This window comes from Fukomys damarensis, unplaced genomic scaffold, assembly GCF_012274545.1.
Source record: "Fukomys damarensis isolate Sample0158 unplaced genomic scaffold, DMR_v1.0_HiC HiC_scaffold_24, whole genome shotgun sequence".
In the NCBI taxonomy this organism is placed as follows: Eukaryota; Metazoa; Chordata; class Mammalia; order Rodentia; family Bathyergidae; genus Fukomys; species Fukomys damarensis.
Genome location: NW_022900936.1, coordinates 2,515,254 through 2,527,104, shown reverse-complemented (window position 1 = coordinate 2,527,104; position 11,851 = coordinate 2,515,254). Strand labels below are relative to the sequence as shown.

The 11,851-nt window shown below is 52.6% G+C and overlaps 1 protein-coding gene across 1 annotated transcript in view; it reads left to right on the top strand.

Annotated features, from left to right (window-relative positions):
* Window positions 1–11,851, top strand: part of Dscam (DS cell adhesion molecule) — a gene marked incomplete at its 5' end in the record, with an annotated part of 531,581 nt that overhangs the window by 427,550 nt on the left and 92,180 nt on the right. The window contains one exon of the mRNA XM_010636598.2: window positions 2,915–2,985. Within this exon, the coding sequence (XP_010634900.1) occupies window positions 2,915–2,985 (71 nt within the window). The remainder of the gene's footprint in view (window positions 1–2,914; window positions 2,986–11,851) is intronic.

The window sequence follows — 11,851 nt, the reverse complement described above, 5'->3', positions numbered from 1 at the left end:
AAAAAAAAAAAAAAAAATGCCACCCACTGCCCATTCTGGCCTGCTTGGCCCCCTTCCTCTCTGAACACTCTTTTAAAAAAATAATAGCATATATCACATTCCAAAATACCATGAAAGCTTTGAGTTTTCATCTGTGGTCTATTTCTGGTCCTCTCCCATATAGCCAGGAAGTTATCTGTTTTGTTCACTGATGGCACCTGGGACAGTTTTTAGTATATATTAGGAACTAAATAAATACACTTTAAAGGAAGGAGTCATTCCTAAATGGCAATTCAAGGCACCCAGCCTTTCCTTATCAGGTTGTCAGCTGTTCGTTTGGCTTCTTACTAAACCCTGTCTTGACTCTATTTCCTTCTCACCCACCAATGTCTATCAAAGATGAACACAGGATGAAATCACACAGAGGCTCCCTGGTCCTTTTTTAAGATTTTAACCTACTTTTGCACACCAATCCTCACCTTGATTAGAACCCAGCACAGAGCAGGCCCTCAGTGAATTCCTCGGCAGGAAACTAGGGTTAGATTTAGGAGCGATTGTTGGCAGAGTGGCTCAGGCCAGTTAGACAAATAATCAGGCCCAGGATGCGTCTGGGCCAGGAGAGAATGTCGTGGGAGAAGAACGAAGGACTGAGAGTCACATCTTGTCCTCTGGGAGAGACAGGGGCTGTGGAGCAGCAGGAGGCTCCACGCGTGGAGGACGGAGGACGCAGAGCAGCCGGTGGCCCTCCGTGGACCAGGAGGGAAGCGAGCAGACACAGAGGATTTGGGAATTAGAGGGTCTGCCATTACTGTATCCAGCCCAACAGAAGTGGTCAAAGCTGCCTTGCCCCCTAACAATGTCAGAAATGTTACTTACGGCGCATTGCACCATGGGCAGTTTTGACATCTGTAGGAAATGCAGAGATTATTTGTTCTGGAAAAATCCACTCACAGTTAATCTTGACCTCTAGAATTCTCCTCCTCCAGTAAAAAGTCAGGTATCTTAAGCTAAAAACTGAAAAGAAACCTCTACGCTTCCTATATATATAACAGCTTTGATTTGGAAGCACCTAGTAAATTCTTTAATGTCAAATGTCAGCACTATTTTCAGATTTAATTTATATACAGGAATACCTAGTGATTGACCCTCAGCATTTTAGCATTGGGAATTTAGCCCACCTTGGGTTGTCATTTACAGAAATTGTCCGCAATAAGACGAGAACCCATGGAAAACGTCACCACTCAGGGTCTGTACAGATAGCGCTAAAATTCTGAAAGGACTCCAATTCTTCTTGTGATTTAAGAAGGGTTTTCACGATGCTTTAGGACTTGTGGCAGAAAATGCAGTACTGTTTGAGGAAAAACAAACCAAAAGCCTTTCTAATTCTGTTAGAATGTACAAATGGACAGATCATCATCGTGATTCTGGTAGTGGTGATTTGGGAAGGATTTGTTTGGATGAGCCTGCAGTTTATTCTTCAGTAGAAGAGAGATCTGCATGTGCAGGTAGATCCATTAACAAGTCACTAACAGGCCACTGAAGTAGTGGCAGGCTCTGTCCTGACGTGAGGTCCATCTCCCTACCTCTGCAGCGGGCTCTTCTTACAGTCCTCTGGGACTCTAGAGTGCCTCCCCTTCCTAGAGTTCTCCCCAGTTGGCCCAGAGCCCCTGTCCTTCCCCAGCCTCTGATCCCGCTTCTGTCCTCAGCCAGGACACTGTTCCTTCAAGCTGACCTCTTCCTTCTCTCATCTGAACCTCTTCCTTTTTTCCTCCTGTCCACCTGTATTTACTGAGAACATTATTTTCATAACAACCCAAAGATCTAAAGGATGTCCCATGGCATGGAGAAGGAAACTGAAGCACAGAGGTTACACAACCTGCAAAAAATGACATAGCTGCGTCCGGGATTTGAACCTAGGCAGGAGATTTAAATGCTCATGGGCTTAGATACAGCATGATACCACCAAAACCTCCTCTTTATTTTTGAAAAAAGTAAGAGAAATCCTTTGCCCCTGCTCCCCTCTTCCCATGGCTGCTCCATCCACCCTTTCTCTTGAAGGTCTTTACCCTGCCCTCATGTCCAGCCTTCACGGTTCCTTCATAGCCCCTGCTTCTGTGTCCTCTCTCCCTGTGCCTCTCAGCCCTCTGCACTGCGGCATCTCCACGGTCACAGAAATGACTCCTGTACAGCTCAGCAGGGACCTCTAGGCTGTTGTTAATCCCAAAGAGCTCCCTCCGGCTGTCCTGCCCTTGTGACCTCCACTTCTCAGGAGACACCTGGTACAAGCCCCTGGGGTGCTGCCTTCGCTCTCACATGATTGGCTCTGGGCTGGCAGAGGTGCCTTCTGTCTCTTGGTCTATGCTGTGTGCCCTATGTGTGGGGCATTTCTAGTGCACTAGTGGGCACTAAGCGGGATGCAGCTTGGACTGTTGCCTGGGCTCTCCTGACATACCACGCCCTTGGGAACTAGGTCGGTGTGGGTCGAAGACTTCATTTTCCTCTTCAACCTTGCTTTCTCGGTGAGCTCCTGGCTCACAGGAGTCTTCAGGTGAAAGTGTGGAGAACGAACTGACCTAAAAGACCCAGAGTCAGAGGATTCCTGCCCCCCAGTAGCCCTGAGAACTCTGAGGAAGCCAACACCACATCACAAGCAAAGCCCCCCACACCCCAGGCAAGAGGAGGTCACCCACGCATGGTGTAGGCAGACACACAGCTTCCGGTTTTGCTCCTTAATTAGCTCAACCTCAGGTTCTTGAGTGGATCCGTAGAAGGCAGACTGGGAGGAGCACAGTGACCTTCCACAGGGCACGGGTTGTACCCAGGAGTCTGTGCTCCAGCGCTGGCCACCTGCCTCTGTGCGCCTGTGTCTGTTGTGTGCCTCGCAGCGAGCCCTGGAAGCCCCTTCTAACCTGTCTGTGGGTCTTGGTCCTTACAGCTCCCGATGGTCCACCTCAGGAAGTCCACCTGGAGCCCATGTCGTCCCAGAGCATCAGGGTCACCTGGAAGGTAAAACCAGCCAGCATTTGTGCTCCGGACACCTTTCCATGGGGTGTGGCTTCTATTCTCTTTGTCAAGTGCTGTGATGCCAGGACGTCAGGACGTTAGCTTGGCTTTGTTGAAATTAGATTGCTAGCCTCTTGCCTCAATTTCAGTACACTGCGTACTGCTTCGTGACCAGAATTCACTATGGGAAATGTGTCTTTAGGTGATGCCGCCATTTGTGGGAGCGTCACAGAGCATAGTTACTCCAGCTGAGAGCACCCTGCCATCACCAGGCAACCGTTGTCATGGCCAGTGCAGCCTGTCGTCGACCAAAACACGCTCATGAGACCTCTGAGGGTATTTGTACCCCCATTTGAATTCTGTTACAGCAGATTCTGCAGCTACAGAGAAGGAAGCTGCTGATTGTTACAGTGGCGCCTCTGTTCACGAATTCAGCTCTCTCCACGATTCTGGCCACAAACCAAACTGGACGAGAACAGAATCAAATTTCCCCACGAGGTCAACATTGAACCTAACCATTGAATTTGATTTGATTCTAGGCCAACTAGAGTCGAGGTTGTGAACCAAGGAGCCACTGTATTATTATTGTTGTTGTTGTTGTTGTTTGTTACTCTGTGAACTGGGTCGAGGTGGTCAGAGCCCATCTCCGTGCTGATATCCCTGACTCTGATCGCTGATTTCACCCCAGGAGAATCTTTCTCTCATCAGCCCACCGGGCTGGGCCCCTAGCTAGCCTGTCCTCAGAAAAGCCCCTTCCCTCCCTCCCCACGATGTGCCTGTGGAAGCAGCTGTGTCCCCAGGCAGGGTCCCCAGGTGCAGATGGGCCCTGGGGAAGCTTCACGCGTGCTGCAGTCGCTGGGGAGAAAGTGGCTGAGCCCAGCAGACGCGGCTTCCGGGGCCGTCCTCCTCCTGAAGGAGCAGGGCTGGCCTGCATGCTGGGGCCGGCTTGTCACCAGCCAGCGCTTTGGGGCACCCACTGGTGAGAGCACCTTGGGGCTCAGTCATCTCCGTGGCCAAAGTCCACTTTCCCTGTGGTGCTGTGCTTCTCTGGCTCCGGGTTTCTTCCCCTGCATGCGGCCCTTTCGCCTTCGCTCCCTCCTCTCCCTCGCTGCTGTGTTCTCACCCAGAGAAGGAGGCAGCCGACAGCCTCGTGAGGTCCTCAGATCAGACTTGTAACCACTGCAGACGTAGGCCAGGGCACCTTCGTGTGTATGAGTGTGTGTGTGTGTGCGCGCTCGTGCGCCTGGGAGTGCTTTCCTCACGGTCCAGGCTCTTTTGTGGCCGACCATTGTCTGTAATAAACTCAGGTCAGTGGTCGGGTGGACCCCCCTCTGCAGGAACGCAGTTGGTCCAACGAGCTCCTCGACCACGGTCCTCCAGCCCTCGCTGCCGTGTTTGCAGTGGGCCTGTGGGGAGTGGGAGGAGGGCCACTGTCTGGGTGAGCGTCACGCTCCACACGATAGAAGACCCAAAGCAAGCCGTTGGCCCTCGCGCGTCCCAGCCATGCAGCAAACACAAGCCCAGAGCACTGGCGCGGGCCGTTGTGAGTTAGGGATGTGATGTCTGCCCCTCGCTCTCTCGCATTTTGCGGCTGAAAAAGACTAAGGATCACGGTGGCCTCAGAAATATTTTGGGTCCTGCGTGATGAACGTGCCTGTCACAGAGCATGCAGCTCAGAGGTAAAACTGGAAACTTGTGTGGTGCTCCGTGGCATCTCTCCACAGAAAGCAGCGACAGGGAAGCAAGCTGCAGGCCTGCTCTCTTTTGGTGCTGAAGGGATGAAGGTGTCCTGGCTGTCACCACATCCAGGCCCATGCACAGTGCACCTTATCATCCCGCAGCGTGACCCACAGATGGGCTGGTGACCCGCGGCCCTAGGGAGGGCGCTGCAGCCGGGCCCGTTGGTGTGCTTGACCGTGGTGCTGAGAACTGTCGGCAAGCTGAAGACAAAAATGAGGGTCCTGGGGAGAGCCCGTGCCCCCATGACCCCTGATGCCAAACCCTCAGTGTCCAGCAGAAAATTGCGTGTAGAATGAGCGGCATTTTCACTTAGCATTGTGGAACACAGGTATGATCTCCACAACATTAAACTGTAGGGATTTAATTAAATTCAGTAATCTGAAGGGCACTTTTAGCCAGCGTGGACACCTCTGCCGCCCCACTGTTTCTTGGACGTCTTCACCACCCAATGCGTTCCGGAGATGCATCTCTCAAGGGAAGACACTCACCCTCCTGGGGACACAGGGACCTCCAAAGTAACGGTTTAAGACAGTGCAGGCTCCACTCTGTCTCCATTTAAGCTTTGTTTGTACAGAAATAACAGAAGAATTAGGTGGCTGGTCCTTATATTTTTTTTGTTTTGTGTTTGCGTTACTGGGGATTGAATCCAGGGCCTTTGCGCTGAGCTACATCCCAGCCCTCCATCTTAGTTACTTTACTCAGATGCCCAGAGTTAGAGGAGGAGAGGTTTATTAGGGCTCACGGTTGTAGAGCTCTTAGTCCATAGTCAGCTGGCTCCGAGGCAGGCCGGCATGGCACAGAGGATGAGTGAACAAAGGGACAAGACAAGCCTCTCTGGGACCCTTATATTGTATCCAGGCTACAGGAATTAGGGTGGTGCTAAACCGGTCAGCGGATGATTTAGTAATCCCCCACCCTCAATCCTAGCACCTTCATCTTCACACTGCACCATGAATCAGTCACACGCTCCAGACCTGGCCACCTCTGAAAGAGCCCCACCTATGACCACACGGTAGGCTTTCGGGGGACACCTAGACACAACCATAATACAGTCTTTTTTTTTTACTTTGAGTCACTAAGTTGCCCAGGTTGGGCTTGAACTCACAACCCTCCTGCCTCAGCCTCCCAGAGCCCTGGAATTACATGTGCACTGCACTCTTAGAAGTAAGAATTACAAAGAAGAAAAGTGCACAGGGGATGCACTGTGTGGCCGTACCAGTCTGCAAGGAGGTGTTTGGCCACCCTCGGGCCATTCCTGCCGTTCAGAGCCACACATCTGCCCCTTTCCAGGACTCACCCCCAGTACTGAGTCCTGGTGTGGAGCCGCTCGGAGCTGGGTGCAGGACAGAGGTGGACAGCTGTGCAGGAGGGGCCTCAGTGACCAACCCCAATGTCCCGGCCTCCCCGAGTGTGGTAAGATGCATCCACACCGCCGTCCCACAGCTCGGCCAGGGCCAGAGGCTCGTGTCTTGGGCTCCATTTGACCCCTTGGCTCCTGGCCACAGGAAGGAGAGTGCCGGTGCTCACATGTCCCTCACAGCCACCGCACAAAAACTCTTCCAACAGCCGCTCTGCTTGGTGGTGAAAGCACCACCAAGAAACCATGCTGTGTTTTCAATGTCTTTTTATTGTTATCGCCAATAACATTTTATATATCATATAAACATTTTATATATCATATATATATATATATATATCATAACGTTTTATATAACATATCACTGATAACTTTTTAATGTTATCGCCAGTATCACCATGTGGCCACAGCACTTGGGGGTGACTCACCCTGGGGAGTGGTGCTCATCACGGCACACCGGCCTTGTTGTGACTGCCCTGCCCCCTCCCCACTTGAGAAGGAGCTCGCTCCCTGCTTCCTATTATACACCTCTCTCATTTACTCATCGGTGATAATTCGGGTCTCTCATATAAGAGAACCTCCTGTGTCTGGCTCACTTCCCATTACACTGTGGTCTCACAGGGCATCCATTTCCTCCAGATGACTCCAGTTTATCCTTCTTCATGGCAGAGTAGTACTCCATGGGGTGTAAACACCACACCCCGAGCAGGGTGTGTCCCTTGCAGTCTGCAGGCAGCACTGATGCTGCACACTGAGGACCATGTCCTGCAGATTCTGAGTCCTTCCCTGGGTCTTTCCCGCACCCAGATCACCGGAGAGACCTCCCTCCCAAGGCTGCTCCGAGCTCCTATTGAGCAGCTGGTTGGGCTCCGATTCCCACCCCCAGGAGCACCATGGGCCTTGATGGCTTTGCCTGCAGCGTGGCCCTGGCTGCACAGTTCCTGGCCTCAAGGCGGGAGCAGAGTCCTCTGCCCGGAACGGGGCCTCCCCTCCCCGAATGCACACGTCCATCCCAGCTGACCGCTGTAGGCCCTGGTTGCAAAGTGCTGAACAGAGCAGGTTCAAGCTCAGTCTCTTCCCTCCGGTGCCCCTGATGTGAGCTGGTGGTGTCTGTGTACGATGGCCAGCAGAGACGGCTGGGCATGGCCCTCCACCCTGACCTGAAAGGGACACGAAGTTCACAGACACCTTGCGTGGATTTTCAGGAATCCCAAAGAAAATTTTCAGTGCATTTTCACTGGAATCACCTAACACACTCAGATGCACCGTGCTGCAGCCCTGACCTTTAGCCGACTCCCGTCAGCAGGTGCATCCGGCCAGCCCACTCCTCGCGGGGGTGGAAGCCAGGAGGGCGCTCAGCACGGATGGGGCTGCAGTTCTGGCCTGGGATTGCCGTGAGTGGAGCACTGCATGTTGCTGCTTTGCTGGGGCCGCAGCAGGCAGGTTCAGAAGGACATGGGAAATAGTCACTTCCAGACGGTGCAGATAAACTGACGTGGTGCTGCTGTTGTCATGGAGATCAAAGACTGGGGCCCTTGAGGAAGCCGGGCTGGAGGGAGTCAGAGGCAGGAGAAAGGCAGGATGCAGGTGGGGAGGGAGAGAGGGAGGGCAGTGTGAGGGAGTCAGGACTGCCGCCGGCAAGGAGGTGAACAGAACGCTGGGAAAATAACCCTTACGTGGGTGACGGAAGTGAGCACACAGCCTTCTCTGGAATGGAGTCCACATAGGCGATCCGGGCATGGCAGGAGCCTCATCGTGGAAGCAGCCTGCAGTCACAAGAGTTCCCTGCGCAAGGGTCTCATCTGGCCGAATTACTGAACACAATCAGGGCATCCTCGGTTTTTGCTGTGTTTCCTCCCTATATTTATTTTGCGAAGTCCTCTCTGTTCCACAGGAAGTGGGGCCTCCGGAGGAGCTGCGCCCTCTCTGCTCTCATCCTGATGGGTGTCACTGGTGGGTTCTCAGTCCAAATGCTTCTAGGAAGGATCAGGCAGCTGAAGTGGCTCCTGTGCCCTGGGGAGGCCGGGGCAGGGAGACTGTGCCCTCCCAGGGCTGCCTGGATGGGTCACCCTTGCAGTGGCCCAGGTAAGAGACAGAGCGGAGGTCCCTGAGGCTGGCGGGGCCCGGCTTCCAGGCGTCCCAGGGGCTGCTGAGCTCTCCTTTTCCATCATGGTGAGCCAGGCCACTGTGGACAGCTCAGTCCTGGGTGTGAATCCCGCCTCCTCCTCTGACTTCATCTCCTGTCCATAGCCTGCTGCCCGTTCAGACTGAATGAGCAACAAGATCATGCCATCCGGTCCATCATTTTGTCACCCGTTACTGGTACATTCAGAAGTTCTTCCTCTCCTGCCTTAATGAGAACGTCTTCCGATAATGTCTTACGTGGAAGCTCCATTTGGAAAGGGGAGTGGCCAGGATCCTGAAAGCTTTACGGTGGGAGCTTTCGAGCAGGTGCAAATCAGCACTGACTCCGCTGATGGCTCCAGAAGCGGCAGAAGTGACGGAGGGGCCCCTGGAGCCCAGGGAAGGAGATGCACTTGCTGGGGGCTGCAGGGAAGGGGCCTGTGGAGTGGGCAGAGTGCTGGCCATGGAGTAGGAGCGGTTTCCACAGCTGCAGGAGGAAGAGTGTTCTTTGCTGGAGACTTTCAGGGGGGCATGCAAGACTCCTGGGCATCCAGGAGGGGTCCGGGAAAACCTGGGGCAGAGCTCCAGACCACACCAGGCGTTGTTCTGTCTGGACAGGGAGGCCAAGGCCAGATCCGGTCCTTGAGAAATTTGTCTCCTCCAACACCACACAACCCAGATTTAGCATGTAGCAAGATCAGACCCAAACTCTGCTTTTTCCTTTCTTCGCATCACACCATTAGCCCTATTCGTTTGATTTCATGAAAACAAATAGTTGGTTTTTTACCGATTTTACCCATTCTTCAGTGTTAGCAGTGGCCTGGGAGCAGCGCTCTCCCTGTGGAGTCGGCTGTCCCTGCTCTCACGGCCTCTCCACACGCCCGGCCTCCCTCACTGCGTGGAGACACAGGCTGCGGGCAGAACCGCGACGCCTCCTTGGGACTCTGGGCTGCCTCGCCTCGGGACCATAGGCAGCCCGCGGGTTACCGCGGGTTACCGCGTGCACCACTGCGCACACCCACACCCCCTTGGCTCTTTGTCCATAATAAAGGAGTCTCCAGGGCCACCATCCAGAACGTGCCCACAACCCTCAAGTTCCCTGCCCCAACATACAAAATCCCTGCATTTGTGGAGTTTGAGAGATCTTTTTTTCAGATATAGCCTCAATTTTTTCATTAAACACCTCTCAAAAATTAAATCTGTGTATTTTATCTACAAATTGAAAACAGAACTTAAACTCTGCCTGATAGAATAAGAATTTTTGTTTGCTTTCATGCTTACGCATAGGGTAATTCCTCTTCCTATTACATCTTCCTTTGATGAGAAACATTTTATTTCTGTAAAGGACAGCAGTTGTCCAAGTTAGAATCCAAGTCTATTCTGACCCTGAGAAAATGGTCTCAACCTCACCGACAGTTTCACACACGTCCGAGGAGGCGAAGGCCGCACAACCGGCTGTGTGGGAAACGAGCTGAGGGGTGAAAACCTCCTGTCCAGCCCTGGGAAAAGCTCATGTGTCGCCCAGCGGGGAGAAGGCGCAGGAGGCGGTGGCGGGGTCAGAGGACGTGGAGGAGGAAGCGGCAGTGGAGGTGAGGGACAGGTGGAGGTGGTCAGAGAGGTGGGTGGAGACGGCGGAGGCCCTCATGACGGGATGGAGTGGCAGTCGTGTCGGTAGTGAGTCAGTGACGGGAGCGGCTTTGCGGCGGTGGTGGAGATGGTGATGCTGCTGGAGGAAGAAGAGGTTTGCCGGCAGCTGTGGTGAAACGTGGTGGTGAATGGGGTAGAGGGCAGGGGTGATTGCGGCAGTAAGCACGGTGGTCTGGGCCCGGTGGTGACGCAGATGGAGCCAGAGGCAGAGACGCTATTGGTGGTGGTGACAGGAAAGGCGCTGGTCTTGGTCGTGCTGGAGGTCGTCATGGCGACGTTGGTGACGAAGCTGGAGGACATGGCAGCAGCGGTGCTGGGGACGTGGGGGTGGGGGCGGCGTGGATGTCGGTAGAGGTGGTGGTAGGAGGTAGGAGTGTTGAATGAGCACTGGCGGCTCTGGCAGCCGCATCGTGACTGAGACAGTTTCCCCAGGAGCGATCGCAGTGCACCGCGTTCTTAAGAACGACTTTACTGAAGCAGTCACTGTCCCAGGGCAGCCAGTGTTTGAAGTTTATGATTCCGTGGTGGTCAGCGGCTTCTCAGAGCTCTGCATCCTCACCTCCTCTCATTTCTGAATATTTTCATCCCTCTGCAAGGAAGCCCCACCCGTAATACGCAGTCGCACACCCACTCCGTTTCCCTGGGGGCTTTTCCTCGTGGTTTTTCCTCCCATGGGCTGCGGAGCTGAACGTGGCCGCTCCGTCTGGAAGAAACAGAAATGGAGCAGGCAGAAGTAACTCCACACGCCGTTCACGTTTGTCTCTCCAGCCCAGGATGTTAAGGAAAGCGCGAAATGTTTGCTCCCTGTGCCCTAAACACACTCCCTGAAGTTCCCGCCCGCTGCATTGCACAGCTGATGGACGATAACAGAATCCTGTCTCATTAGTAGGTGATTGGATCGCGGAGTTTAGAAAACAGGGCAGTCGTCCACTTCTGCAGTTGAGTCCCATAACTAAATTTAGAAACAGAGCATAGGCGACAAAGGTCCTTAACGCAGACCCGTGGGGGGAAAAGTCAGAAAACAGCATCATCCTCCTCAAAAATTAAAAAAGTTTCACAATTCAACCTCAGTATGATTGAATATAAATTTTAAAGACCCTGAAGTAAAGACAGAGATATGATCACAGCATACGAAATGATAAAAATCAGACACAAAATTTTACAGACTATGAACACAGTAACACCGGGTGGGGGGGAGATGCTTTGCTGTAGGCGAACAGACTGAAACCCATCAAAATGTGAATAAAGTAACTCTTTTGTGCAATATTTTCGAAAGGATCTGACAGGCAAAATAACTTTTTTCTAGAATTAAAGGGCTAGAGTTAATGATTCTCAGGAAAAGGAAGTAAAGAATGTGCTTTTTAACAAAATACGGAACCAAGTAGAAGGAAAGCATCCGCGTGTGTCGTCCCGTCGCGTGGTGAGTGCGTCTGAGTCCCTGGCTGGAGGAAGGTGGCGCCCCTGTCCTGCAGGTCCACCACCCCCGGCCTCTTCCTCCCTGCCTCGGGCCCTGAGGCGCCTCCACCTTGGGGGAGCCCAGGCCTTTAGCCTTCGGTAAGCGCGGTGTGGGCCTGATTTCTCAAACACTGTCATTTACAGTAGAGTCACACTAGCTCTGACATTGAGAAACTACATGAAATAGGAGAGATCTGTTTGTGGTAAATTTGACTTGTACATGATGTTTGCAGAGAAATTAATTTTATTAATTGATTTGAGGTTGTAAATGCAAACTGGTAGTTGCAGTGCAATGATTTCTGTGTAATAAAATTCTCAAAATCTAAAATCTTTAGATCTATTTGAAAACAAAATAAAAAGCTATCATTTATCAATGCAAAAGGCAACAGCAACGTAGCTGTTGCTCAGGAGAGCACAGTCCCTCACTGACAGTAAACCATCTGAGCTCTCACATCGGAATCCACTGTGCCACCTTTAGTGGCTGGTGTGCTATTCCACTGAAATCTCTTAACGGCCTGTACATGTTGTAAATCAGACCAGTGGTTA